The following is a 27,956-nucleotide window of genomic DNA, read 5'->3' on the forward strand; positions in this document are numbered from 1 at the left end:
AAGAGCTTACATTCTCAACAGACAAACCAAAGGAAAGAAGAAAGTAAAGTATACCCCAGTTTTACAAATGGAGATCTGAGGCAGAGAGAGATTATGGGCCTGATCCAAATGCAATGAAGTCAATGGAAAAATACTAACCAACTTTCCCAAGATCATACAGGAAGCCTGTTGCAGAACTGGGTATTGAACTGAGATCTCCCAAGTTGCTGCTCAGTACCTAACCACAGATAAATCTTCCTACATTCAATTTTATAGTCTTTGAATAAAAGTAATTAGAGTGCAAGTGTGACAAACAACAACAAAAACTTAAAAAGTCAAAGGCTGATAAGGGTATGCCTGACAATCTGTCCTCAACTCACTCCGTTGTGGGGAAAAATAAAAGTAGGATAATGTAAAGCAAGAACAAAATGTCATTATTTAAATAGGTCATATCTGGAGGGTTGGGGGTCGGTTTGTTTTTAAAAAAATCTCTCAAACTCAAAAGACCAGCTCTAACTGGCTTGGGAAATATGTAATTAGTCATGAAATCATACTAAACACCCCAGGCCATTCTGGTCTGTCAGATAATTTTGCATGTAGGCAGTTTTCCATAGTGCATTTTATTTGTGCTGTTGACAAACAGCGATGGCAACAGTCGATCTGTTAAATACAAATTCAGTATTTTCAAAGGCATTTTTCTGCATGGGACTAGAAAAATTCTTCTGAAGCCGTTCCAGTCTAGTGTGTAATTAATTACTTAGGGACTTCTGCTGCAAACACTGACACATGTGAATAGTGTTACTTTTATGAGAGATCCTAGGATCTTCAATGCAACTCTTTTCATGAGTGTAATTGTTAATGTGCCAAGTCTTTGAAGTATCAGGCTATCCATGCAAAAATCTTAATGGCACAGATACATCTCCTATTTTCAGCATCTCTGACGTTAACTACTTCTGGGCAGTAAGTAGAACATACCAGGTGATGCAAACCTTAAGCCTAATCAATGCAAGTGACTATGAAGGCCACCTGCAGTCGGGCCCTTGCCAGCTTGGCAATTCATAGGCCAACTTAATTTCCTGCTCCAGCAATGAGATGATGAGGAGGAAATGCTGCTGGTCCATAGAGAGTGGCGAATCATAGAATATCAGGGTTGGAAGGGATCTCAGGAGGTCATCTAGTCCAACCGCCTGCTCAAAGCAGGACCAACCCCAACCAAATCATCCCATCCAGAGCTTTGTCAAGCCTGACCTTAAAAACCTCTAAGGAAGGAGATTCTACCATCTCCCTAGGTAACCCATTCCAGAGCTTCACCACTCTCTGAGTGAAAAAGTTTTTCCTAATATCCAACCTAAACCTCCCCACTAGCAGGGCCAAGTACTGATTTTTGCCCCAGATCCCCAACTAGGCCCTTGTGGATCTGAACTCACAACCCTGGGTTTAGTAGGCTAATGCTCAAACCACTGAGATATCTATCCTTTCCCCTTTGCACTACTTGATTCCCTTTTCTCCTCCCACGAGTTTTGGGCTCCAGTGTCATTTACAGTTTGCAAGTAGTAAGGCAAGGCTTGTGAACAAAGCAATGCCCATGTTGCCTTAGCACACCTCATCTGAAGTGACGGTATTCCAGGAGCTGTTGGCATTTCACAAGAAGTGACTGCACAGAGGATATGGAACCTAGCAAAAAGGTTAAAGGAGAAATATAAAACCAAGAGCAAACAACTCACTTGTGTTCCTCTATTCAAAACTGTTTAGTGAGCGCAGAAAAGTTTCCAAGAGCGGAAAGTTTTTATTCCCTGCATGTTTGTTTAATTTAGAAATGGCTAAACTGATTTTCCCCCTCAAAATTAGTTCAAAAATTCACTGAAATTGCATATGCTAAATGTTAGCCTGCAGGAAATCTTGATGGCTGATTCTCAAACCCCTGCAAGGAGAGGACGTGCTGACAAAGTTTAACAGTAATGTGTCCAACGCCACAGCTTATAATTCCAAAAACATTATTTTTGACCCCTCTAAGAGCAAGAACTAACAAAAAGGCAAACAAGAGGATTAAGCATTGTTTATAGCCCTGATTTCTGTACCACTGGACAGGTCAAACAGAGAGGGCAGGCTGGAAACTTCCTTTCTGGATGATCTTATAATAAAATTTAAAAAGCTGAAATTCACCCCAGTGCAGAGGGTCAGCACGTAGCCCAAACACCACTTAAATGGGATAGGACTTGTCTTGGCCTAGTTCACCCAAAATGAATATATAACTCTTCAATAATAAGACTCCATAACTTTTAAATATAAAAACAAAAATCTGTATATTGGGAAAATAGGCTGTAGGAGAAATGGGAACTAGTGATTTGAAAGCAGTGCTGAAACCAGGATCTCTTGCGTGCTAATTCTGTCTCTAACACTGACTTTTTCAAGTGGCACTGGGTGAATCACCTAACCTCCTTGTCTCAGCTTCCCCATTTGTAAAATGAAGAGACCTTCTTCTCTACTTCATAGGCAAATGGCAAGGATGAATGAAACCACTTTTGTAATTGTAAAGCACTGTGTAAGTGCTAAATAATGTTATTTTCCCCCATAACAGAATTTTAAGAGACCAGAACAAATCATTTGTTTGTTTTATGTAGCCAAGGCAAAAGTACTGATTTAATTGATAGAATAATTAACATTGCTGAGAAGAGGAAAAGAAGTGCTAGTAAAAGATCAGTGTATTTCCAACGGTTTGAACTATATTTAGAGATCAATATTCTGTAACTGCACAGTATCTTTTTCATGTAGTCAGGCAATACTGGTAGAGAAAATAAAAAAAATAGTTCTTACCATGCTATTTTCCCCCATTTTATTGCTATAAGACACAAGACACATAAGACGCCTGCCTACTCTCAGAATTTACATCTCCATATGTTTTACTTTCCACAAGTTTTGTTTTATCTGCTTGTGGGTGTTTATTTTAGTTTGGAACATTACAAATGTGATCCATTAAAATGTTGACAATCCTTTAACGATTAACAGAATGCTTCAGTGTTTTGACAAGGTAAATACAAAAATAAGATTTGTTTTCTGACAGAAGTCATACCACACATGGTGTTCTAACAGAAGAAGGCATATAATAATAATACTCCTATAACATTGGACTGTATGTACCTCACTTGGTGTTTATCTGTTGCTTTACGTATTCAATCTGCAGATTCAATAGTACGGATAGCTTTTCCATGAAGAATGCTAGGTGCCATTTGTGCCTAGAAAGTGCACAGCGTGATTAATTAAAATCCTTCAGCCCATTAGTATTTCCTTGAGGTTGCACATGGCTTCAGTACAAAACTGTGAAACTTGGTGTGTTTGACTTGAGTTTCTCTTTGAATCATTTAAAACTGGCATATACAAAGCATTGGAGAACATACCACAGGTAATATTTCTGAAATGGCAGGATGATGGACTAAATAACCCGATTGATTATTTCCATTCCTTACTTGTTCCAGATGAGGTCTTGTCTAAGGATGGGGAAAGCAAGTTCAGAAAACAGAAGTCTCTTGAATCTCTGCCCAGACTGTATTTACAGGCAAGCTTAAACTGAACTTTGCGTATATGTCAGTATGTTTTCAAAATGTGAAAGTGTTCCCCCCATTTCTGAAAAGTATTTATGTCCTGAAGTTGAACGACCAGAGATCTGTGAGAAAACTTGTTCTTCTGACATTTCCAGACCAATTCTGCAGAATCACAAGGTTCTGGGCTCAAATTCTGAACTTTTGGAGCTTCACGCTTCACTAGACTGAGTGGGGCACCAGAAAAAAAAAAAGATTTAAGAATGTGAAACAAAAGTCATAATTGCAGTCACAGTTACACAGCATCTCAATTTTCAATGGCTATAGTAGGAGGTGTTACATGCAGGGGTGTCAAGGGAACATGTTCGAGGAATAATCTCCTTGTTCTGTCAAGTCTGTGTCTTACCCAAATTGATTTTGGTTTTCTTCATAGGCAAAAGGGGCAAAATGAGTGGTACGTGGACTTCTGCTTGGTTGGAAAGGTAAGACAATAAGCTGAATTTTGGACACATCATGCCCTGGACACCTAAAAAGTTTGATGATCCTACATTATGTTGTATTTTCTAGTTTTTTTCTTATCAAATGTAATCCTTAATTTATTATTGGTTGTTCTATCTATTCTCTACCAAATGCATGTTTTACAAAGCCAAGACAACAACTTGAACTTTAAAACATTAAAGTTGTGTCCAAAATGCTCAAACTTGGGTGCCTAAAGTTAGGCACCTAAGTAAATAGGCTGTTTTGCAGTAGTACTGAACCGCTGCAGCTCCCATTGAATCCACGGGAGCTCTAGGTAGTCATCACCTCTGAAAATCAGGCCACTTGCTGAATGTTAATGTACCCATGTTTGAAAAGTTTGGCCTGTAACTTTTGGAATTTCCTCATTCCCAATTGCTTGGATTTTCAGCCTTAAAGATGCACTGAAAATGGCTTTTTGTTGGTGTGAGCTAGTTTTTCTTTCACGAGCACATTCCCTGAAGGCAAAGAAAGGGAAATACAGAACATGCCGCTGTTCCATGTATGAAAATTCTGGTGGGTTTCAGCCCTAATATTTTGTTATTTAATTAATGGTCAGTCAATGCAACCAGTAATTGGCATAATATGCCAAAAATTATCAATCAGCTCCCAGAAGCATTTAGAAATTCAGAGAAGTCAACAAGCCTATTGCAGCAGATGTAACACACTGAAAAGGAAAATCTCACCTCTGACAGTATTTTCAACTTTCTTTAATAATGATGCCATTACATTGGAGGGAGGGAGGACTGACAAATTCAACTAGTCCTCCACTGTTTGACTGAAGATTTGTAAGAGCTACTCCAACAGTGTTTGCCAAGCAGTATCTGTGTTCATGCCCACTCTATATCACCTTGCCACATCCTCTCCTTTTACAACTCCCCCATGAATGCTGAGCGCTCTAATCAGCACTGTGGAGCACCCTGGATTTGAATTAGTAAAACAAGACACTGCCAGCTAACTAGAGGCCAGTAGGAATAAGTGCTCCAGTAATTTTTGCTTGCTCTTGCTTAGGGGAACGTTGAGCCTGGGCAGTTTCCAAAAAAATCCAATCAAGATGCACACAAGGTTTGACTCTTTCTTACAGGGAAAAAGGTGTCAGACATCTGCAGTTAACATGGCTTAATTTCTGCAAGTACAGAGCTCAGGTTGTTGCTCATTATTAATTATTATTTTGTATTACATATATAAAAATAGTGTCTAAATCTACTAATCACTTTCCAAACACAGCTATGAGCCAGTCCTTTCACCACAGAGCATACACTTTCAAAGGCAAGTTTTTTCCCTCATCTGATGCTAGTTAAGGAAACTTTACATTCAATATACTTCCAAATTATTACATTGAACCAATTCAGACCCATAACCTGGCATCATCTTGGACACCCTTCTTCCTTGTCTCTTACTGACCCTTTTTTCTTCTCTGCTCTGCCTATGATATCACCTTTCACCTATTTCTCCTGCAAACGTCTTCTCCCCTTTCTTCTACGCTGCCTCTAATTCCAGAATGTCTTCTTAAATGATTCACAAGGCCCCCATCCTTGTTCAAGTGCCTCCTTAAGACTCACCTGTGCCACGGGGCCTCCTTGAAATCAGCCATCGAAAACATCCATTTAGTTAAAAAATAAAATAAACAGAACTAATCCATACCTTGTAATGCAATTTGTGTTTCCCGAAAAGAAACAAAACACTTCATTGGAACTGGCTGCAGATTTGAACACTGCACTAGGAGCTCATCACTGGCTAGAAGCGTGCATTACCCTCAGATCCCTTTCCCATTATTACACTTTTGTACTACATTTGTATATATTTTATTGCTAAATTAAGTATGTGACTATACAATACCTAGCTACCCACTTATTCAGGCACAGCCATATGTCTAGGTGCCCAGTTGCATATTCTGTACATATACAAACAGGGTGAAATTCATCCCTGTGCTGATGCCAGCATAAGATGTATGCATTATTTAAGTCCCAATAAGCTTGATTTTGGGTGCCTAAGTGGGATTTGCACTGGTCCTTAACACTGGGGAGAATTTTACTCACAGTGAAGTTCTCAAAATACTGGTGAGACTAATTCCTTTTACAATGGTAGATCTGTGAGATCAGTAATTTAATTACAAATTTGTGCCCAGGGCTAGTCAATACACACACATTGGGTCAGATATTCAGGTGGTGTTAATCAATGCAACTTCATTGACTGCATTACCATTTTTACTTGTTGGCTCTTGAGCTAGTCACAATACTCACATAAGTCAATGGTACAATAAAATATCTGAATGTACAGTAATGTACTGTGGCAGAGCAGAGTCTATTAGCAATAAAAGTTGTGACTAGAGATGGATGAGTCTCTGTAGGCATGTGTGTAACTGCAGGTACCTTGGTAGTAAACCGGTGTCATTACATACCATTATGTGAAATGCTAGAATTCCTGGTTCTTGGCAATGGTACTTCCAGGACTCAAAATACAACACTAAGTTTCCTCTTGAAAGTATTACACCTTGCTTGGGCATTAAGGAATGTCCAGACTACCCGCCCTATCGGTGGGTAGCGATCGATTTATCGGGGATGTGATATATTGCGTCTCATCTAGACACGATATATCGATCCCTGAACGCACTCCCCGTCGACTCCGGAACTCCACTGGAGCGAGCGGCAGTAGCAGAGTTGACGGGGGAGCCGTGGATGTCGATCCCACGCCGTGAGGACGGGAGGTAAGTCGGAATAAGATACTTCGACTTCGGCTACGGCATTCCCGTAGCTGAAGTTGCGTACCTTACATTGACAACCCCCCTTAGTGTAGACCAGGCCTTAAGTTAAGAATGACACCTGAAGGTATTGTAGCACCTGTATAGGAGGATAAAATCTCAAGTGCCCATCTGTCTCCTAATGGAATCTTCAAAATGTAACCCACAATATCTTTACTGGAAACCAGCCTGTGTTTTGTTACTGATCAGGCAGAGACCAATGTCAACTGTATTGTAACCACACAAATCCATAGGGTAATTATTAAGCATGATGATAAAGGTCACAATGAACAACATCATTATTAGGTCCAATAATAATATAGAAGTTATAGCTTTAGTGTGCATGAAAAGCTTACTGTTAGCAAGTGCCGGTCCTTTATCTCTTTCCTCTTCTGACTGTAGATTGCAGGGAAGGAGGGAAATGGGGGAACCACCACAGAGATGGGCCCTGGGACTTTCTGCTCTCTGTTATCACCCCGGTTTCGTTGTTCTGTTTTGAAAATGGAGAAACTAGAAGTCAGTTTTTCTGATTGATGCAGTAAACAAAAATCTCTTTATTAGATTTAAACAGATATAAATAATTAAATTTAATCTTCTAGCAAAGATTCAGGCTGGTCTTCTTCCTCATTATTATTATTTCTGCAGTAGCACCCAAACCATGAATGGTGCTTTCCAAAAACGGATGAAGATATAGTATTTTCCCCAAGGAGTTTGCATTCTAATGGTACAGCAAGTGAGAGCTACAACCGTGGGGGAAACAAAAGAGTTGGTAGACAAAGAGTCAGAAAGTAAGGACACAGGGTTGCTATACATGTAATTGTTACTAAATGTGTACAAAGTTCCTCACATACTCCATTAAAATCCCGTTCCAAGGCAAAGTACCCAAACCTTTTTGACTGATGAGGTTTTACAAAACTAAAACCCAGACTTGGCTCGTTTAATCTTTAAACAAAATAGATCATATACTCTTTGGAACATTAGCAACTCAAATCCCAACTAAAAGAGCTGTCCTGGGTCTGGTTCTATTCAATATCTTCATAAAAGGTTTAGATAATGGCATAGAGAGTACATTTATAAAGTTTGCAGAAGATACCAAGCTGGAAGGGGTTGCAAGCACTTTGGAGGACATGATCAGAATTCAAAATGATCTTGACAAACTGGAGAAATGGTTTGAAGTAAACAGGATGAAATTCAATAAGGACAAATGCAACATTCCTTCCACTTAGGAAGGAATAATTGCTTGCACAAATACATAATGGGAAATGACAGCCTAAGAAGAAATACTGCAGAAAAGGATGTGCGGGCTAAACTAAATATGAGCCAACAAAGTAATACCGTTTCACAAAAAGCAAACGTCATTCTGGGATGTAGTAACAGGACTGTTGTAAGCAAGACATGAGGAGTAATTTTTCCACTCTATTCAGCACAGATAAGGCCTTACCTGGAGTATTGTGTCCAGTTCTGGGCACCACAGTTTGGGAAAGATGTGGACAAATTTAGAGAAAGTCCAGCGGAGAACACAAAAAATGATTAAAGGTCTAGAAAATATGATCTACGAAGACAGATTGAAAAAACTGGGTTTGTTTAGTCTGAAGAAGAGAAGACTGAGTGGGAACATGATAACAGTCTTCAAGTATATAGAAGGTTGTTATAAAGAAGAAGGTGATAAATAGTTCTCCTTAACCACTGAGCACAGGACAAGAAGTACTGGGCTTAAATTGCAGCAAGGGAGACTTAGGTTAGACATTAGGAAAAACTTCCACACTATAAGGGTAGTGAAGCACTAGAACTAATTACCTAGGGAGGTTGTGGAATCTCCCTCCTGGGAAGTTTTTAAGAACAGGTTAGATAATCACCTGTTAGGAATAGTCTAGATTTAAGTTCTGCCGCAGTGCAGGGGACTTGACTAGATGACCTACCGAGGTCTCTTCCAGTCCTACATTTCTATGATTTTTATGCTTCTGGGTCACTCCCACACATCCAGACCCCATAATGCAGATCACAGCAGGAGACTGATCCCCTAGAAACATAATTAAAATCCAGATAATGGTTGTTGAAAATGATCTCCCCACTGGCAAAGAGAGAAATTGCCCGTAAACATGAAGATTTATTTCCATCTCTTACACAAAGTTAAGACAAAACAGAGCAAAACTGTGAGCCGGAGGCGCAAAGTTCAAGAATTTTAAATAACTGGAAAAAACATGATTTATTGTCATTGCCCAAAATTCTGAAAACTTCCTATCTGTAATTTGTTTTTGTCTTAAATACAACCAAAATCAAAAGAGAAAAAGATCAGTAGGCAATCCACGGAAGATACAGTGCAGCTATCGTCCTCTCTGAAGACTGAATGCAATTCTGAAAGGCTTCCCTAAACTAAGTATTACGTGTAATGTAAAGATACGGTGGATTCATCATTGACCCTGCCATGGCACAAATGTCCAAGATGAAAGAGTATCCACTGAGGCCACAGGCCATTGGAAGGTTTACTCTCCTAAAAGACACTACATCAAAAGCTAATGAGCCTGATGTCTCATTGGGAACTTAATGGGAACTGAATGGGACTTAAATTATATCCCAAATGGTAGTGAGGCCAATGCAGAGATGCTTTGGACCCAAGGCCTGACTTCCTATGGGAGCTTCTTTTGCCTAGAAACATTAAGAGGTATAATAGGAGTATCAACAGGTGCAGTGAGGGGAAATAAGAAGGAACATTCCAAGCTAGGATTTCGTTTCACAGGGTACGTCTACACTACAGGATTATTCCGATTTTACATAAACCGGTTTTGTAAAACAGATTGCATAAAGTCGTGTGCACGCGGCCACACTAAGCACATTAATTTGATGGTGTGCATCCATAGTCTGAGGCTAGCAGTGATTTCTGGAGCGTTGCACTGTGGGTAGCTATCCCGCAGTCTCCCCCGCCCCTTGGAATTCTGGGTTGAGGGCCCAGCGCCCGATGGGGCAAAAATCATTGTCGCGGGTGGTTCTGGGTACAGCCTCACCCCTCCCTTCATGAAAGCAGCAGACAACCATTTCACGCCCTTTTTCCTGGGTGAACTGTGCAAACGCCATAGCACAGCAAGCATGGACCCTGCTCAGATCAATACCGCAATCGTGGACATTGTAAACACCTCGCGCATTCTCGTGCAGTCTATGCTGAACTGGGACCTGCAAAGCCAGGTGAGGAGGAGGCGGCGGCTACGGCAGCAGGGCGACGAGAGTGATGAGGACATGGACACAGAATTATCTCAAACCGCGGGCCCCTGCGCTTTGGAGAGCCTGCTGGTAATGGGGCAGGTTCTACCCATTTAACACCGATTTTGGGCCTGGGAAACAAGCACAGATTGGTGGGACCGACAGTTTGCGGGTGTGGGACGATTCCCAGTGGCTGCGAAACTTTCGCAGATGCGTAAGGGCACTTTCATGGAACTTTGTGACTTGCTTTCCCCTGCCTGAAATGCCAATAATACCAAGATGAGAGCACCGCCCTCACAGTGGAGAAGAAAGTGGCAATAGCCCTCTGGAAGCTTGCAATGCCAGACAGCTACCGGTCAGTTGGGACTCAATTTGGAGTGGGAAAACACTAACTGTGGGGGCTGCTGTGATGCAAGTACCAAAGCAATCAATTAAGCTGCTGCTACGAAAGGTTGTGACTCTGGGAAACGTGCAGTCATAGTGGATGGCTTTGCTTCAGTGGGATTCCCTAAACTGTGGGGGGGCGATAGATGGAAACCCATATCCCTATCTTGGCCCCAGAGCACCAGGGACACCACTAAACACTAAACGCAAGGGTTACTTTTCAATGGTGCTGCAAGCACTGGAGGCTCACAAGGGACGTTTACCACAATCCCACGTGGGATGGCCCAGGAAGGTTCATGACGGCTCGCGTCTTCAGAAGCACTGCTCTGTTAAATTTGCTGCAGCAGGAATTACTTCCCAGAGCCAGAAAATAAGTTGGGGATTTGAAATGCCTATAGTTATCCTGGGTGACCCAGCCTACCCTTGATCCCATGGTCATGAAGCCATACACAGGCAGCCTGGACAGTGGTTCAGGAGCTGTTCACTACAGGCTTGAGCAAGTGCAGGATGGTGGTAGAATGGTGGCATTTGCTGTTAAGAGGTGGCTGGCGCACATTACTGACTCACTCAGACCTCAGCCAAACCAATGTCCCTTTGTTTATTGCTGCTTGCTGTGTGCTCCCACAATCTCTGTGGAGTAAGGGGGCGACCCTTTATGGCGGGGTGGGAGGCTGAGGTAAATCACCTGGCCTGATTATGACAGCCAGACACAAGGCGATTAGAAAGCCCACACGAGTGGTTGCGCATGCAGAGAAGCCTTGAACAGTAGTTTCAGCGCGGGCCAGGGTACGTGTGCCGCTGTGTTTTGTTTCCCCTTCATGACACTCCTACCCCTTTTAAAAAATGTAAGCAACCACCCTCAACCCCTTCGATTACAGCTTGCTTAGGAAATAAAGTCACTAAATCGTTTAAAAATCATGTAATTCTTTATTAAAATCATTCCCTTAAGCAACCACGCCTCCCCTTCGATTACAGCTTGCTTAAGGAAATAAGTACTATCAGTTTAAAAAATCATGTATTCATTATTAAAAAGTAATTATAAAAGGAAGGCAGAGAACTGACAAGGTCATCCCAGGTGTTGGTTTTGGGAGGATAGGAGGGAAGGACAAGGCCATTAAACACATTTCATGTAATGACAGCCTTTTGGGTTGGACTGTCCACGGAGGTGGAGTGGCGGGTGCACGAAAGTATTCCCAAGCGTTCTTACACTCTGGGTGGGAAGATATGGAACATGGTTGAGTGGTGGAGGGTGGTTACACAGGGGCTGCAGCAGCACTCTGTGACCCCGCTTCTCTTCCTGAAGATCCACGCAGATTATCGGAGGATATCAGTTTGATCACGCAGCAGCTCCAGCGTTGCATCCCGCCACACTGATCTTCCTGCCTACACTTCTGATCTTCCTGCACCACCTCTCATCTCGAGCGGTCTCTCCTATCCAATCTCTCTCAACATAATACCTCACGTTGGTCCCTCCTGTCCTCACGTTTCACTGGCATCTTTCCTGTACTTTGCTACCACGTCCTTCCTACTCATTCAGATGAGCTCTTTCATTGCGGGTTACTTCCATGATTTTCCGAGAACATTTCATCTCGCATCGTCTTCTTTCCTCTGCCTTATCTGAGATAGCCTTCGGGATGGAGTAGGGAGACTTGAAAATGTGCAGCTGCATGAGGGAGGGAAAAAAGGGAGAGAAGTATTTAAAAGATACATTTTACAGAACAATGGTTATACTCTTTCACAGTGAACAACACTATTCACCTTACATAGCACATGTGATTTCACTACAAGGTCGCATTTTGCATCTTAATATTGAGTGCCTGCGGCTCTGGTGTTACAGATCTCACAGACGCAGGTCCGGGCATCAGAATTCAGCTTGCATGCGGCCATGGTAAGCCATTGTCTTTCGGCTTCTCCAGCCTTCATATACACAGTGCCCTCTGATGCTTCTTTCCTGTTAACATGCAGCAGCAGAAGCCAACCCCCCCCCCCATCCAATTCTCTAGGATGATGCTTTACCCTCCCCCCACCGCATGGCTGGTATCATGGAAGATCACTGCTAATCACCCCCTTCTCCCCCACCGCTGTGGCTGGTAGCTGGAAGATTCCTGCTAGCCAAACACGCAAAAAAGCTCAGCGCTATCCTTCCTCCCCTCCCCCTGCTTTGGCTACGTGCAAGGAAGGATTTTCTTTTAAGCAACAGCCCAGTAGGAAAATGGCCATCTCTGTCCCCTTAATTAAATTCCTGAATTTCAACCAGGTTACCATGAACGATATCACTCTGCTGAGGATAACAGAGCGAGATAAAGAACGGATGTTTCTTGAATGCCAGCAATCACCGGACCATATAACGCAGCTATGCTTTGTCATGCAATGATACCCGATTACTTGCTACATGCATGGCGTGGTAAAGTGTCCTACCATGGTGGACGGAACAAGGCTGCCTTGCCCAGAAACCTTCTGCAAAGGCTTTTGGAGTACCTCCAGGAGCGCTTCATGGAGATGTCCTGGAGGATTTCCGCTCCATCCCAGACATGTTAACAAACTTTTCCAGTAACTTTACTGGCGCGCGAATGCATCCCAAGCCCTCATGGCAAATCAATCATTAAAAAACGCTTGCTTTTAAACCATGTTTTATATTTACAAAGGTACACTCACCAGAGGTCGCTTCCATGGCTTCACTGTCTGGGCTAGTGGCTTGGGAGGGCTGGGAGGGTAATTCCGTCTGGGTCACAAAAGCTCCTGGCTGTTGGGGCTAACGGAGTGCTGTGTGCTCGCTGCAAGGTCGTCCTCCTCTTCCTCCTCTCCTCTCCCCCTCTTCCCCTCCGCAAATCCTCAGCCATGGTTGAGATTACAACCCCCACCTCGGAATCCACGGACAGGGGCGGGGTAGTGGTGGCGCAGCCCCTAAAATTGCATGCAGCTCAGCGTAGAAGCGGCATGTTTTCGGCCCTGACCGGACTTCCGTTTGCTGCTTTGGTTTTCTGGTAGGCTTGTCTGAGCTCCTTAACTTTCACTCTGCACTGCACTGAGTCCCTGGTGTGGCCTTTTTCCATCATAGCCTTGGAAATTTTTTCAAATATTTTTCATTTCGTCTTTTGGAACGGAGTTCTGTTAGCACTGAATCCTCTCCCCATATAGCGATCAGATCCAGTACCTCCCGTGTGGTCCATGCTGGCTCTTTTTCGATTCTCAGGAGACTGCATTGCTACCTGTGCTGATGAGCTCTGTGTGGTCACCTGTGCTGATCAGAGCTCCACACTGGCAAACAGGAAATGAAATTCAAAAGTTCAGGGGCTTTTCCTGTATACCTGGCCAGTGCATCCGAAGTTCAGATTGCTGTCCAGAGCAGTCACAGTGGTGCACCTGTGGATACCGCCCGGAGGCCAATACTATTGATTTGCGGTCGCCACATTAACCCTAATCCGATATGGTAATACTGATTTTAGCGCTACTTCTCTCGTCAGGGAGAAGTACAGAAACCGATTTAAAGAGCCTTTTATATCAGTATAAAGGGCCTCGTAGTGTGGACAGGTACAGCGTTAAATCGGTTTAACGCTGCTAAAATTGGTTTAAACGCGTAGTGTAGACCAAGCCACAGCTGCATCAGGTTCTGACTGCTTGACTGACACCAGGGAGGCAGATGCTGAGGCAAAGACTTGTCCCAGAACTGAGGTGTCTGTCTTCAAGGCTCCGGCTATACTAGTCTCTCTCAGTTCCAAGAAAATTTCAAGTTCTGTGGAGTCTTTCATTGCCTAGAAAGCTCAAGTATTGAAGCCTCTCCAGCATCAAACCATGCCCAAACTCAAGCTTCTTCAAAATCTTCTGGGAATCCGTGTGAGACAGGGGAATGGTTGTGTCTTTCACCTCCTTCTGTTCTTGATGCCAAGGTAGCAATAGTTCCATTCCTGTTAGCATGAAGAACCAATGGAAACGCAAGCTAGATTCTTTTTCACCAAATGCATTCTCAATAACACTGTCAGCTAAGTACCAACAGAACAGTCTTTGTCACTGGCATTCGATGACTGAGGCAAGGAGAACGTAACTTGTTTTTCTGATCTAACATTGAGTTTGAAGAAGTGGCTGTTAAAAATATCTTTTTACTTGTAAATAATGCAAATTTGATATAGGAGGTATAAAGTAGGAAATGATGCTTTTAGGTGTGCTTTTCAGAGTATAATTGCATTTTACAATAAAAAATACATAGAAAATAAAATATAACAATGTATGACAAACTGCTAATGCTGCAGAGTTAATATTAAACATTGAAGATAGTACATTGCCAAAGCACAATTTGTTATTTAACATTAGTACCAATTTCTCTCCACTGCCTTTATGCTTTGGTTGTCAGAATTTCTCCTGTCCACAAGATGGCAGAAGCAGATTATCCTGATGCTAGGACACTAGCTCTGCTGATTGTCCAAGGAAACACCAAAATTCCATTCTAATTTTAGTGCTACAATGATTGTAATTCCTTTTTATGGCTCTTTGCAGTACTGTTAAGACATATTGCATCCACAGTTAGCTGCAGAGTTAAAACCTGCAGAGAGGTCAAAATGTGTTAATTAATTGTAACATTTTATCCAGTTAATATGAGGTTCACAAATTTGATCAATTATTATCATTAACAACAACAACAAATGATTAAGATAATTATTTATAATGATGCAAATCTACTTCACCTAAGAAAGGCTGCTACTGAACACTTTAAAGGTGACTTTCACAAAAAAGGGTAACTGTTTCTTCTGCTTGTTTTTTATATTAGATATTATATAAGAACATCCATCCTGGGTCAGACCAATGGTCCATCTAGCCCAGTGTCCTGTCCTCTTACAGTGGCTAGTGCCAGATGCTTCAGAGGGAAGGAACAAAACACTGCAATTTATTGAGTGTTCCATCCTGTCATCCAGTCCCAGCTTCTGGCAGTCAGAGGTTTAGGGACACTCAGAGCGTGGGGTTGTGTCCTGGACGATCTTGGCTAACAGACATTGATAGACCTATCCTCCATGAACTTATCTAATTCCTTTTTGAACCCACTCATATTTGGCCTTCACAACATCCTCTGGGAATGAGTTCCACAGGTTGACTGTGCGTTGTGTGAAGATGTACTTCTTTATGTTTGTTTTAAACCTACTGCCTATTAATTTCACTGGGTGATCTCTGGTTCTTTTGTTACGTGAAGGGGTAAACATTTCCCTATTCACTTTCTCCGCACCATTCATGATTTTATGGACTTATATCACATTCCCTATCTCTTTTCTAAGCAGTCTTTTTAATTTCTCCTTGCCTGGAAGCTGTTCCATACCCCAAATCATTTGTTGCCATTCTCTGTACCTTTTTCAATTCTAATTTTTTTTTTTTTGGATGGGAGTAATCAGAACTGCACTCAGTATTCAAGATGTGGGCATACCTTGGATTTATATAGTGGCATTTTAATATTTTCTGTCTTATTATTTACCCTTTTTCTAATAGTTCCGAACATTCTGTTAGCTATCTTGACTGCTGCTGCAAACTGAGCAGATGTTTTCAGAGAACTATCCATGATGGCTCTGAGATCTCTTTCTTGAGTGGCAACAGCTAAATTAGAACCCATCACTTTATATGTATAGTTGGGATAATGTTTTCCAATGTGAACTACTTTGCATTTATGAACACTGAATTTCATCTCTCATTTTGTTGCCCAGTCACCCAGTTTTGTGAGATCTATGTCTAATTCTTCACAGTCAACTTTGGACTTAACTATTTGAGTAACTTAGTATTATCTGCAAACTTTGCCACCTCACTGTTTATCCCCTTTTCCTGATCATTTATGAATATGTTGAACAGCACTGGTCTCAGTACAGATCTTTGGGAGACCCTACTATATCTTTTTCATTGTGGAAATTGACCATTTATTCCTACCCTTTGTTTCCTGTCTTTTAACCAGTTACTGAACCACGAAAGGACGTTCTCTCTTATCCCATGACAGCTTACTTTGCTTAAGAGCCCTTGGTGTGGGACCTTGTCAAAGGCTTTCTGAATGTCCAAGTAACTATCTGAATTGGATCACTCTTGTCCACATGTTTATTGACACCCTCAAAGAATTCTAACAGATTCATGCAGCGTGATTTCCCTTTACAAAAGCTGTGGTGATTCTTTGCCAACATATCATATTCATTTATGTATCTGATAATTTTATTATTTACTATAGTTTCAACCAATTTGCTTGGTACTTAAGTTAGGTTTACTGGCCTTGAATTGCCAGGCTTGCCTCTGAAGCCTTTTATAAAATCAGTCTCACATTAGCTATCTGCCATTCATCTGGTACAAAGGCTGATTTAAGTGATACGTTACATACCACAGTAGGTAGTTCTGCAATTTCACATTTGTGTTCCCTAGAATACCATCTAGTCCTGGTGATTTATTACTGTTTAATTTATCAATTTGTTCCAAAACCTCCTCTACTGACACCTCAGTTTGGGACAGTTCCTCAGATCTGTCAGCTAAAAAGAATGGCTCAGGTTTGAGAATCTCCCTCATATCCTCTGCAGTGAAGACTGATGCAAACCAGACATTTTGCTTCTCTGTAATGGCCTTCAAGTATTATTGACCCTGGAAGACTTTGTCATAAGCAGCGAAATGACACAAAAAAAATCAAGACACTTAATGCTGAACAATTGGGAAGAAAAGAAAATTTTAGTCGGGCTGTTTATAAAAACCTCAGAGTTTTTTTGTCTATTTTGTGACCATTTAACACTTGGGAGAAAAGATGTCTTTGTTAAAATTCAACACTTTAATCCATTCAGTTTAAGAGTGAGAGATTACAGTAGACAGCTCTAACATGCCTAATAAATCCTCAAGAAAAAAACATGGAAGACAGATGTGACAATCCTAATATTTGTAAGGTTAAAAAAAAGGCAGAAAGAAAACTTTTAAAAAATAAAATACATAATAATAAAGGAGCAAAACAAGGGACAAACCCTGCTTTGCATGGCTTCCTGTTTTTTTCATCATTATTCACTGAAGGTTTCATCCAAAGCTTAGTGATTGAGAGTCTTTCCATTGACTTCAGTGGGTTCTGGATCAGACTCATAGTGTGGGTAAAGTGAGGGAGGACTGTGGAAGTGGTTACCTCTACGCAAGGCTCGCAGGTTCTGTTTGGCGTGGCGGTGCAGCTCCTCCACACAGGGCGGTCTGGTTGAGGGGTGGAAAATATTTCTTTGCTGATGCCAAGGTGCTCGGTAGTACACACTCAGTTTACTCTCTGCATCCAGGTTAGACACAGCTATAGAATCAAAAACAAGAGAATAGGACATTTACCCACTGTTACATGCAGTTTATCTGAAATAGTAAAAGATAGGCACCATACTTGGAAGGTAAGTTACTGCTAGAAAGGGGTGCTGAAGGAGTCACACCATGTCTCCTCCTATCCGGTGATAGGGACCATTATTCTTCTACATACTACCCCCCAGCACCAGCAAGGGTCCTGGGCCGCATGCTGACACTCGCCCCCCATCCCAGCACCCGCATCCCCGCAGACCATCCTCTGAGCAGCCACGCTGTCCCCTCAGAGCACCCATGGCATGCCCCTCCTCCCCAAGATTTAGTCAGGGGTATATAATACACGTCATGGACAGATCACAGGCTGTGAATTTTTGTTGACTTTTACTAAAAATACCTGAGACTAAAACATAGCCTTAATCATTATCATCTCCACTTTCAAATGGCAAAACCGAGGCACAATGAGGTCAAGTAATGTGCTGAAGGTCACCTACTGAACCAGTGGCAGAGTGGAGAACAGAACTCACCAGTTAGCTCTCAATCGCCCACTCTAATTACTAGACTATGCTGTCTCACTATAATATTCTATATCCTCACTATCTTACAACACTGGTTGTTAGCTCACTTCATGAAGACTGAGACTACCGGATGAGCCCGCTAAGCAAATTCAAATGCTACCTTTCAGAAAAGGTACTAAAAGGGACTAAAAACTTCAATTGCTCTGCCCATAAATCTCAAAGGACTTCCTCTGAAAGTTGCATGAACCAGCTACAAATTAAGGAAAGACAGAATTTCACAGAAACATGTGGGCCCAGGAGAGGCAAGTTTACCTTTAGTGTATTCAGTCACTAGTTTTACAAGGGACAAAATAAATAAGACAGACGACATGAATTCTGCAGTTCTGCGGTGGCCAAACAGAGCAGATTTGTATCACTACATTCAACAGCTCGTATAAAAAAGTAAAATATATATTTTTTTACATCCCTGTCTCTTTTCTGTTTTTTTATAAGCTCCAACACTAATTGCCTGCATAAGATCCAGATTTTCTGATTATTTCTCTTTAGCAGTTACTCAGTGATCTCAGGTTTCTCCCATAAAATGAAGGAATCATAGTAATGACTCTGGTCACAGAGTAAAAGTCACAGTACTCTCAACACTATGCAGTGTGTGCGCGTGTACAGGGTGGTCTGGGAGGTTCTCACTACACAAATATGGAGCCATGAAGTCCTCCTAGCAGTGGGTCTCAGAGTCAGGTCAGAACCAGACAGTACTCGTAATCATAAACGCATCAAAGTCCTTTCCTCCTCTCCCCTGGTCTTTTTCAAAAAAGAACAGTGATACACAGCACTCTCTGGCAAATGGTTCAGTTCAGTGACCCCGTTGCAGTCAGTCTCACAGGGGACCAGGTCATCACTCCACAGTTCTTGAGACAGAAGCCATTCCTCAAAACAGCATGTGTAGGAAAGAAATCCAGTCATTCATTCAGTTGTTCAGTGATAGCATTCACCGGGGGTACTGATCAACTAGCAGTGTCCAAAGTTCTTTAAGCTCCTCCTGCTCAAACTTAGGGACACCTCAAAATGTGTCTGACATGGTGGCAGAAAGAGTGACCTGGCCTCCCCAAAGGACTGAGCTCATTTTGGCTCTTGACCATCTGCATTTGTGCTTAGTGGTTCTCCCACCCATACTGTTGACAAGGCTGCAGTTCAATACCAAGTGATACTCCTCCCCAATAGTAACAAGGAATACATGTGGGAAACTGATATCTGCAGACAGTGAAAGCTATTGGCTTCTTATCCATTCTGCTTACCCCCAGCTTACTCTGCAGGTAATAGCAAAAAAGACATATCCTGCAGAATCTGATTGAGTAAGAACTGCAGGTTGGCTAACAGTGACGAATTTTCCAGGACATTCTTGGATTCCACTGGATGTCCCAGATATTCGTAATTTTGGCTGGGGTTTTCTCCTTCCACTTCTTAAGGGTACTGCTTATGGGCACCCAGCATCTTCTCCACTGACACCTTTACGTGCATCCTTGCCATTGCTCTACTTCCTAGCTCCTACCATCTAGAGGAGAGACAGGATGAGCTGGAAGAGGAGGAGACAGCTAGCACCACAGCCTACCTCAGTCCCAGTCCAGTCCCCAAAAGCAGCAGCTAAAGTCCTCCCTCAAGGAGTGAGGGAATTAACATGACATTTACAAATCTCCACATCCTTGACTCTGCTTGTATGTTCTGTCCTTTCTCCGGACCCTTTGTCTAATCTATTTAGATTATAAGTTCTTTGGGGCAGGGACTGTCCCTTACTATAAGTCTGTACAGTGCTTGGCACAATGAAGTTCTGTACTTCACTGGTTCCTAGCCACTTTTGTAATACAAAATAATAAATAATAAAGAGACTAGGCACACCACAGTACGAAGAGAAAGACACCATGAAACAGGAATGGAAGAAGGGGACAACACAGAATAGGAGAGTGGAAGGGTTGGAAAAAGCATGTTGTATATTTTAGTTTTCCCATGTACTGTACTTTTTCATGTTTTAAGAATCTGATATTTGCAAAGGCAGTTGCCATTTTGTGAGGGAGAGCTGAAGCAGCGTATTACAAAGAAGACACACGCAGTGTACTCTCATGAAGACATGAGAGAGCGTAGTTTCCCTTACTCTAAAAATAATAATCATTCAGATAATAATCATTCAGGCTGAAAGTATGTGGTTGTTTTTTTCTGTACGGAGAGAGGAAGGGCAAATCTCTGAGGCAAATATTGGAAAGGGAGAACCACAGGAGAGAGAGAGAAAAGGGGAAGAAGCTACAAAGGGAAGAAAACCTAGACCCAGCCTGGACAAACATAATGGAGGGAGTTGGCAGGCTACCTAAACTCCCCCAGTGATGACAAAGGTCACCCAAAGCCTTTGAGCATTGGTGTTAGTTATGAGGAGGGTTGCAGGGCATGGTGGGAGCACTCTTGAGGTCCAAGCAAATGCCCAAGCAGTAGGATACTTAGCTGAACTAATCCTAAAGTCTGAGCATTGTGGAGTTCTCCCATCACTGATTTAATATGCATCTTTACAAAGCAAGACTTCCCATAGTTTCCAGTGTTTTTTGCAGTGTTGCATCCTTGTGACAAATTGCCACTGTGTACTGCAACATCCCAATGCAATATGCTACATGGGGCTGAGAATGAACCTGGTGCTGATAAATGTTCTGGAGGTAGCGAGTTGCCTTTAAGTATTAGTTTGGAAGCCATACTTATTCCATTATGAATACTATAAACAACAACTATCACCAGAATGCATATGCAACCCTTGGTGGCTGGTTTATCTATCTACTTGTATGGCTCTCATCACTGAATAATCTGAACCGCTCACAATGACTAATGGATTTTATCCCTGTGAGGTAGTGAAGCCTTACCCCCATTTTACAGACAGGGAACTGAGACATGGGGCAGATTAAGTGACTTCCTCAAGGTCACGAAGCAAGTCTGTGACTGAGATAGGAATTGGAGTCAGGTCTCTTGAAACCCAGTCCATCACCCTATTCATCACTCAAGGCTTATTTGCAGAATTATCCATAGGGAAAAACGTATACACGTTGGCAATCATAATTGTGGTAAACATTCTTTATAGCACTGGGGATAGGGGATGTTCATTATCACAGACAGCATGACTGGAGATAACGAATAACATGGCAGACACAAGCAACCCCTTCCTATCCCCAGAAGAGTTGCCTGGACTCCAGCTCACGTAACTTTGTGTGGTGGCTCTAAAGAAATGGAGATTTTTACCTACTAATAAAATGTTCATGTATATTTCATTACAATGCGACAGATCTTGCAAATCTTCACTCATGCAGAACTCCCCTGGGCTTCGGCGGCAATTGTATAGCACTAAGATGAGCAGGGTTTGGTTGAATATGTTCCATAAAGGTTTTAAAATAAAAATGTTTAGTGCAATTGCGTTATGTGTTAACTATGCAGTGCTATAGGCGTTCATGGTATTTTACATGTAAACTGGCTGCATTCTCTCCCTACCCTGCTACTCCTTCCACACTAATTACTCTCTATCAGGTAAACCTAGGCGAGCTAAATATAGTACTACATTAAAGAATAAACATATGGTTCATTCTCAAAGGATATGATGCTGAGAAGCTTAAAACATACTGGACCACATCCTCAGCTAGTGTAAATCAACGTATCTTCACTAGTTCCACTGGACCCATTGTGATTTAGTCCAGCTGAGGATCTAGCCCACTAGTACAAATAAGTCATAGCTTTTTGCACAATGCCCAGAGAAATGATTTAATATCATTTAAAAAGTTCCTGGGTTTCCCAGTACATCTGCTCTCCTCTTTTAGGCTTTTTTGTTTGTTTGTTTCTTGGTCTTTTAGGCTCTGGTCCTGAAATCAAATCTGTTAGCACAGACCCTTACGTCCACTGGCTGACACATTGATTGGGAGCTGTGTACAAAGGCTTCAGATCCAAGCCAGCGGGTGCAACTGCAGAACTGGGGCCTTTTGCTGTAAGCTCTTTGAGGCAGCAACGGTTTCATTTTGTGCCCAGAGCTGAACCTATTGTCTGCACTAAAATAAACAACTAAAGAAACATGGGGGAGAACGATTTTGGGATAAAGAACACTGGGCTGAGACTCAAGAAACCTTGGTTCCATTCTCACCTCTGCCCCATACTGGATGTAGAAGCTTGGGTTAGTCATCCATTCTCCCTGTGCCTCAGTTCTCCAGCTGTAAAATGGAGGTAATCATGTTTTTCTCTCACCCCTTCGTCTTATCTCTTCAGAGTCTGAGCTGTTCAGGGCAGGAACTGTGTTTGTACAATGCCTAGCACTAGCCTCTAGGCGCTACTGTATTACAGATAGTAAATACATAAATAAAAGTAATACATCTGCTGTAAAACCAGAACCCTTTATTAACTTCTGACCATCAAAGTAGGCTGAAAAAATCCAGTATAGATGTATGAAATATACAATTTCTGTCACCACACACAGAATTTTTTTTGCCTTGACAAAAGAGTAGGGTAACCAGATGTCCTGATTTTATAGGGACAGCCACAATATTTGGGGCTTTGACTTATATAAGCACCTATTGCCTCCCACCCCCATCCTGATTTTTCACGCTTGCTGTCTGATCACCCTACAAAAGAAGATCATACAAACTATCACATTTATTTCAGCCATGAATCACTCAATTGTTTTATCTCTTGTGGGATGAAAAAAATAAGACTTCCATTAGATACGGGTTATGTAACAGTGGTTAGTTTCATGTCAATCTGAGTCAAACAGACACACAATAATGACTATTCTCCTGAGCAGATTTTGCAGTTTTCTAAATGGAGGTGTAACCAGAGTTGATCACATTTAGCATTCATGGGCCCTTCTCTTCCCCTCTCCACTCACATCCATCATCCCTCCTTCTTTTGGTTTTCAAAATCATAATGTGGCTGAGCTGTGTATGGATGCTTGAAGGTAGTACATCCTTGTGCACTCAAGCGTGTTTGTTCTAATAATAATGACAGAAAGGCCAAGCAAGAAAGATTTCTGCTCTATTTATTTTGACAGATCCAGGGGGTTCCCCCGACTCTCTCACTTGCCATCCCCCTCCCCTCAACTCCTTCAGTTTCTTAACTTTCTAGGGTTTTTTTTTCTTTTCGGTGATGGTGGTGAGAATTATAATTATCATTGGGTATCAGGAAAATAATATCACACGCTTTCTGGTTCAGAGAGAAGGCATTACTGTATTTGTTGCAAGATGTGAAAAAGGGCAGATCCAGGAGGGGATTTTTGAAGAGTGAGGGAGAGAGCATATATGCTAAGGATTTGAAAGCTCAGAGCAGTAACGCAATGAATCGTTGCACAACAGAAACAAAACCAAGGAGACTGCTGATTCCTTCTTAAAGTATATACATTCTAGAAGGAAAAGTAGAAAAGGATCAGACTAATGAGTAAGCTATTCTACAGTCTGGAGCGGAGCTCCTCTTCTGAGTGGCTCTAATGATAATGACTCTCAAATCTGCCAGTCATTTTTAAGAAGCCAGAAAGAATGGAGAGAGAGTAGGAGCTGCATCAAAAAGTCCCATGCCAAAAACTACTTTTCACTATAGTACTGTGTATGGTGGCCAGGTGCTCTGGAAGTCGACAATAATCAGATGCATGGGGTTGTGGTTGAGAGGTCCTTTTTCTCCATTGCTGATGCCCCGTATTCAAGAGAAGCTGCCCTTTCATTTTAACAAGTGTATTGTTTCAAGTCCTTTTCAGTTAATAAAAGCAGCATATTTCCTGTTCAGTTCAACGTAACAACAAGCCTATATATTGACTCAGTTTAGCATACATCTGTCTGCAGCTAGTGAGGATCATTAGCAGCAGCTCCTGTTTGATCAAACTCTTCCACCCCTGCTGCATGGGTCAATGGTAAGTTGCTGTATGTAAAGTTTATATACAGAGTATTGTAAGAAATGCAGAAAATTAATTCTGAGAAAGGCCAGTCCCTCTCAAATACAAGATAATCTGGGAACACATTCAAATTCATCATGCATATTAGTGCATAAATATTTCACTGAGGCAAGTGCTCAGTCTGATATGAATTTTATTTATAGCCCTGAATGTCTCAAATGATTTTTTCCCTTAAGTACTTGTGTCTTTGCTGTTATATCCAGGGGGGCAAAGCCCACATTGCTGCAAAATGTACAATCTCTTGTCTTCTGTACATGCCTCACATTGTGTGTAACATATCAGCAATTTCTGATCTTTCATGACAACCTTTTCTGCAGCTGCTGCTTTCCTTCCTCCTGGCACAAGGACGGCTGCCCAGCTTTCCCCAATACATGGCAGCAACCCAGAGAAAGAAGCAGCCATGAGACAGAAGAGCTGCTGGGAGCTGTGAAATAAGGAATGCTGCTACACGGCTGGCAATCATGGGGATGCCAAAAGCTTTGGTGGTGTAATAAGATCACCGATGATGGACACAGATTGAACATCCAGCCAGCCTTAAAGACATGTCCAAAGATTGATCCAGGTGGCACTCAATCTGGAAGGAATTTACCTTCTTTTGGGATTTGCCATGATGATGATGATATCTTCCAGTGGCCTTCTAGAGTTTGCTAGTTCTTCCTTATGCAAACCTCTGAAGATTTCCCAAGACATCGTCCTGAGCAGGTCTCCTTTTTATTCATGATTCACAAATGTTTATGTTAAAAGGCTTTTTTAATTTGCATGAACATATGAGGAATGCCTGTTCTTGGCAAACAAGGTTAGTCACTCTTCAGCACTGTTACTGAGATGTTTCAATCATCCAGCTGAGATGCACAAATGATACCATGTGATTTAAATGACTACTCACATTCCAAGAATAACGAATAGTGAATAATAAACTAAATAGTTGAAGTCAACAGTTCATGAGCACCCTTTAGGCTGAAAACTGGCCAAACTTATAGAGCAGATACTTGCAAACACATAAAACCTTGTGTAGAAATCAGAATTGGTTCATACAAAATCAGTTCCCCAAAAGGGTTACATGTCAACAATTTATTCACAACCAGCTCTAGTCATAACTTACAAATACTTTCCTAGTCTCGCAGAAATATTCACTAGTATGTACTGATCGCATACCTCACAAAAACAGAGAGAGACCAGTTTTAAAGTATGGAAGACAGCTGATCAGAAATTTTTTTGAATTTCTGATGAACAATTGGGGGAGGGGATTTTGGTGACATTTTTCAGGGAAAATATTTCCTCTGCTAATCTTAGATCTCTGTTATATTTTTTTGTGAGGCTGCATTCTGCTGAGGAGCAGAAGACTGCGGAGGAGTCAGGAGGCGCTTGAAAGGCTCAAGGTTGTCAATTTCATAACTGTAACATGGGTCTTAAAGCCCCAGCTCCTTGAGTCATGTGATTATGTGAGAAATCAGCTTTCACATAAAAAGAAAGTATGCTTCTAACGCTCATTTTGGCAAAGAAATCTTGGAAATGTGAACCCTAAAGGCTCAGAAAAGAGAAGGCAAAAGAACCTGCAATTTATTAATTTTAAGAGCGTGAGATTTTTAAGCCAATCTCATGATTTTGGGGGGCCTGGATCATGATTTATTTTAATGCTTTAGGGATGGAATTACTAAAGGTATACTAAAGTTCAGGAGAGGGTAAAGGCTGAGCAGCAAAAGCTATGCCTTGCTGCACATCCCACAACATGCCCTAACACAGCTAGAATAGTCCTTTTCTGCCAGGCACGCAAGCAGCTTATGTCTGTCCATGGCAGGACGGAGAGGAGTCCAAGTGCTCTCTCCCCTCTATAACATACCTGTGTAAGAAGAGCCATAATTTCTACCTAGGTACTTGTATATGGCCTCATCACCATAGTAACTGAATGGCTCACAATTATTAATGACTTTATCTTCAAAACATCCTGGTGAGATAGGGAAGTCGTATGACTTCCATTCAATAGATGGGGAACAGAGGCCTGGAGAGGAAGTCTGTAACAGAACTGAGAACAGCACCCAGATCTCCTGAGTCCAAATCCAGTGCCTCATCCAGAAGGCTTCAACTGAGTCATGGAGGTTGCAGAAATTGTGGAATCCATGACTTCTAGAAACCTCCATGATTTCAGCATGCGGCGGTGGGGAGCTGCATAGTCCTTGCGGCAGCCAGGGGCTGTGGGGAACTCCCACTACCTGAGGCAGCGGAACTCCGAGCCACCACAGGCAGCAGAGGGTATTCTGCAGCTCCCAGCTGCTGCAAGCAGCAGGGAGCCCCACAGCTCCAAGCCGCAGGTGGCAGGGGACCCGGAGCTCTGACCCCCAAGGGGTGGTGGAGCCCCAGAGCTCCAAGCTGGGGCCTCCGCAGCTGCCCAGGCATTGCCAGTGGCATAGGGACTCTGAAGCTTCCCATTTTGTCATGGATATTTTTAGTAGAAGTCACCGCCAGATCACGGGCTTCTGCAAATTTTTCTTGATTGCCCATGACTTCTACTAAAAATATCCGTGACAACATCTTACTCATCCACAAGACCACCATCAGGCTATTCATATATTGTACTTGCTTCTTGCCAATACAGTGACATTTTTTCTGTTGCAACCACATTTTCTAAGTGACTCCTGACATTTTGCTATCTGACAGTATAACAGCAGCTGTTTCGGTAACAATAGCTGTTTAGAGGGGGAAAACTAATGGGCAGCCAAAAACTCATCAGCGTTTAGTGTTCAGCTATCTGGACAGATAAAACATTGGAAAGCATAATTTGGATGTCTATTGTTGTGCAGATACCTGAGTTATGCGTTTATCTGATATTGACTTAACTGGAATAACACTACATGCAATTGAAGGGGGCTGGATCAGGAGCATCTGATTCTTATGCAAGTAATAAGATTGTGCCGTTAAGCAATGCACGCTTACGTGGAGAGTACCGCTCTGCAATCACATTCCCTGACTCTGCCACATTTAGTCACTGTTGACCAAACATGAATGCAGTTTTAAATGCTTTTCTCTCTGTCATAAACAGATAGCTAAGGGTTAATGTTTCTTTTACCTGTAAAGGGTTAACAAAGGGAACCAAACACCTGACCAGAGGACCAATCAGGAAACCGGATTTTTCAAAGTGAGGGAGGGAACTTCTGGGTGTACCAGAGACTATGTTTTATGTGTTTTTTCTTTCTTTTTATATAAAGTTTTCTTTTTTAAGACCTGTTTAGAGTTTTCTCTGGGTAGGCTTAAGGAACGAAGGAAGGGAAATTCTCTTTGTGTTAGATTACGGAGGGTGATCTGTGAACAGCCTCAGGGGAAGAAGGGGGGGGAGGACAAGAATACTTAATCTCTCGGTGCTTGTGTTCAAGGACTTGAAGGTTGTATCTTTAACAGGGGAAGCCTGGGGGGGAAAGAGGAGACAAGGGGAGGAGGTTATTTCCCTTTGTTGTTAAGACTTCAGGGCATCTGAGTCTTGGGGTTCCCCCAGGGAACGTTTTGGGGAGACCCGAGGGAGTCAGGCCCTGGAAATCCTGGCGCTGGCTGGTGGCAGCGATATCAGATCTAAGCTGGTAATTAAGCTTAGAGGGTTCATGCTAGCTTCTCAGTTTATGAAAGCTAAGGTTCAAATCTGAGTAGGAAGCTACGACACTCTCACAGCGTCAAATAACTTATAACATGGTTTGCCATAAGCCTGAGCGTTTCAAAGACTTCATTAAGAGATGGCCGATAACCTCCCAGAAGTACACATCATTGTTTATTTTTAGGCCTTCATTCCTGGAAAGCTTCCCTGCTCAATGGTATCTTTTTCTCTCTCTATTCTTACTCTCCATCAGTGCCCTAGATTGTTTCAAACAGGAGACTGCTGCAGCTGGGACAGCAATGGCTTGATG

At 42.2% G+C, this 27,956-nt stretch overlaps 1 protein-coding gene and 1 long non-coding RNA gene across 3 annotated transcripts in view; one reads left to right on the forward strand and one right to left on the reverse strand.

Moving 5' to 3' along the window:
* LOC116815237 (uncharacterized) overlaps positions 1-26,998 on the forward strand; it is a 57,908-nt gene extending 30,910 nt beyond the window's left edge. Inside the window, exons 2-3 of the long non-coding RNA XR_012654766.1 lie at positions 3,949-3,997; positions 24,384-26,998. This is a non-coding gene — a long non-coding RNA (uncharacterized LOC116815237). The remainder of the gene's footprint in view (positions 1-3,948; positions 3,998-24,383) is intronic.
* Positions 1-27,956, reverse strand: part of NHS (NHS actin remodeling regulator) — a 376,917-nt gene that overhangs the window by 22,571 nt on the left and 326,390 nt on the right. For both annotated transcript variants that reach the window (XM_075060184.1, XM_075060189.1), the window contains exons 2-3: positions 17,459-17,611; positions 7,128-7,261 (exon numbers count right to left, since the gene is read on the reverse strand). In XM_075060184.1, the coding sequence (XP_074916285.1) occupies positions 7,128-7,261; positions 17,459-17,611 (287 nt within the window). The remainder of the gene's footprint in view (positions 1-7,127; positions 7,262-17,458; positions 17,612-27,956) is intronic.

The sequence above is a fragment of the Chelonoidis abingdonii genome, chromosome 1 (genome assembly GCF_003597395.2).
Source record: "Chelonoidis abingdonii isolate Lonesome George chromosome 1, CheloAbing_2.0, whole genome shotgun sequence".
Taxonomy (NCBI): domain Eukaryota; kingdom Metazoa; phylum Chordata; order Testudines; family Testudinidae; genus Chelonoidis; species Chelonoidis abingdonii.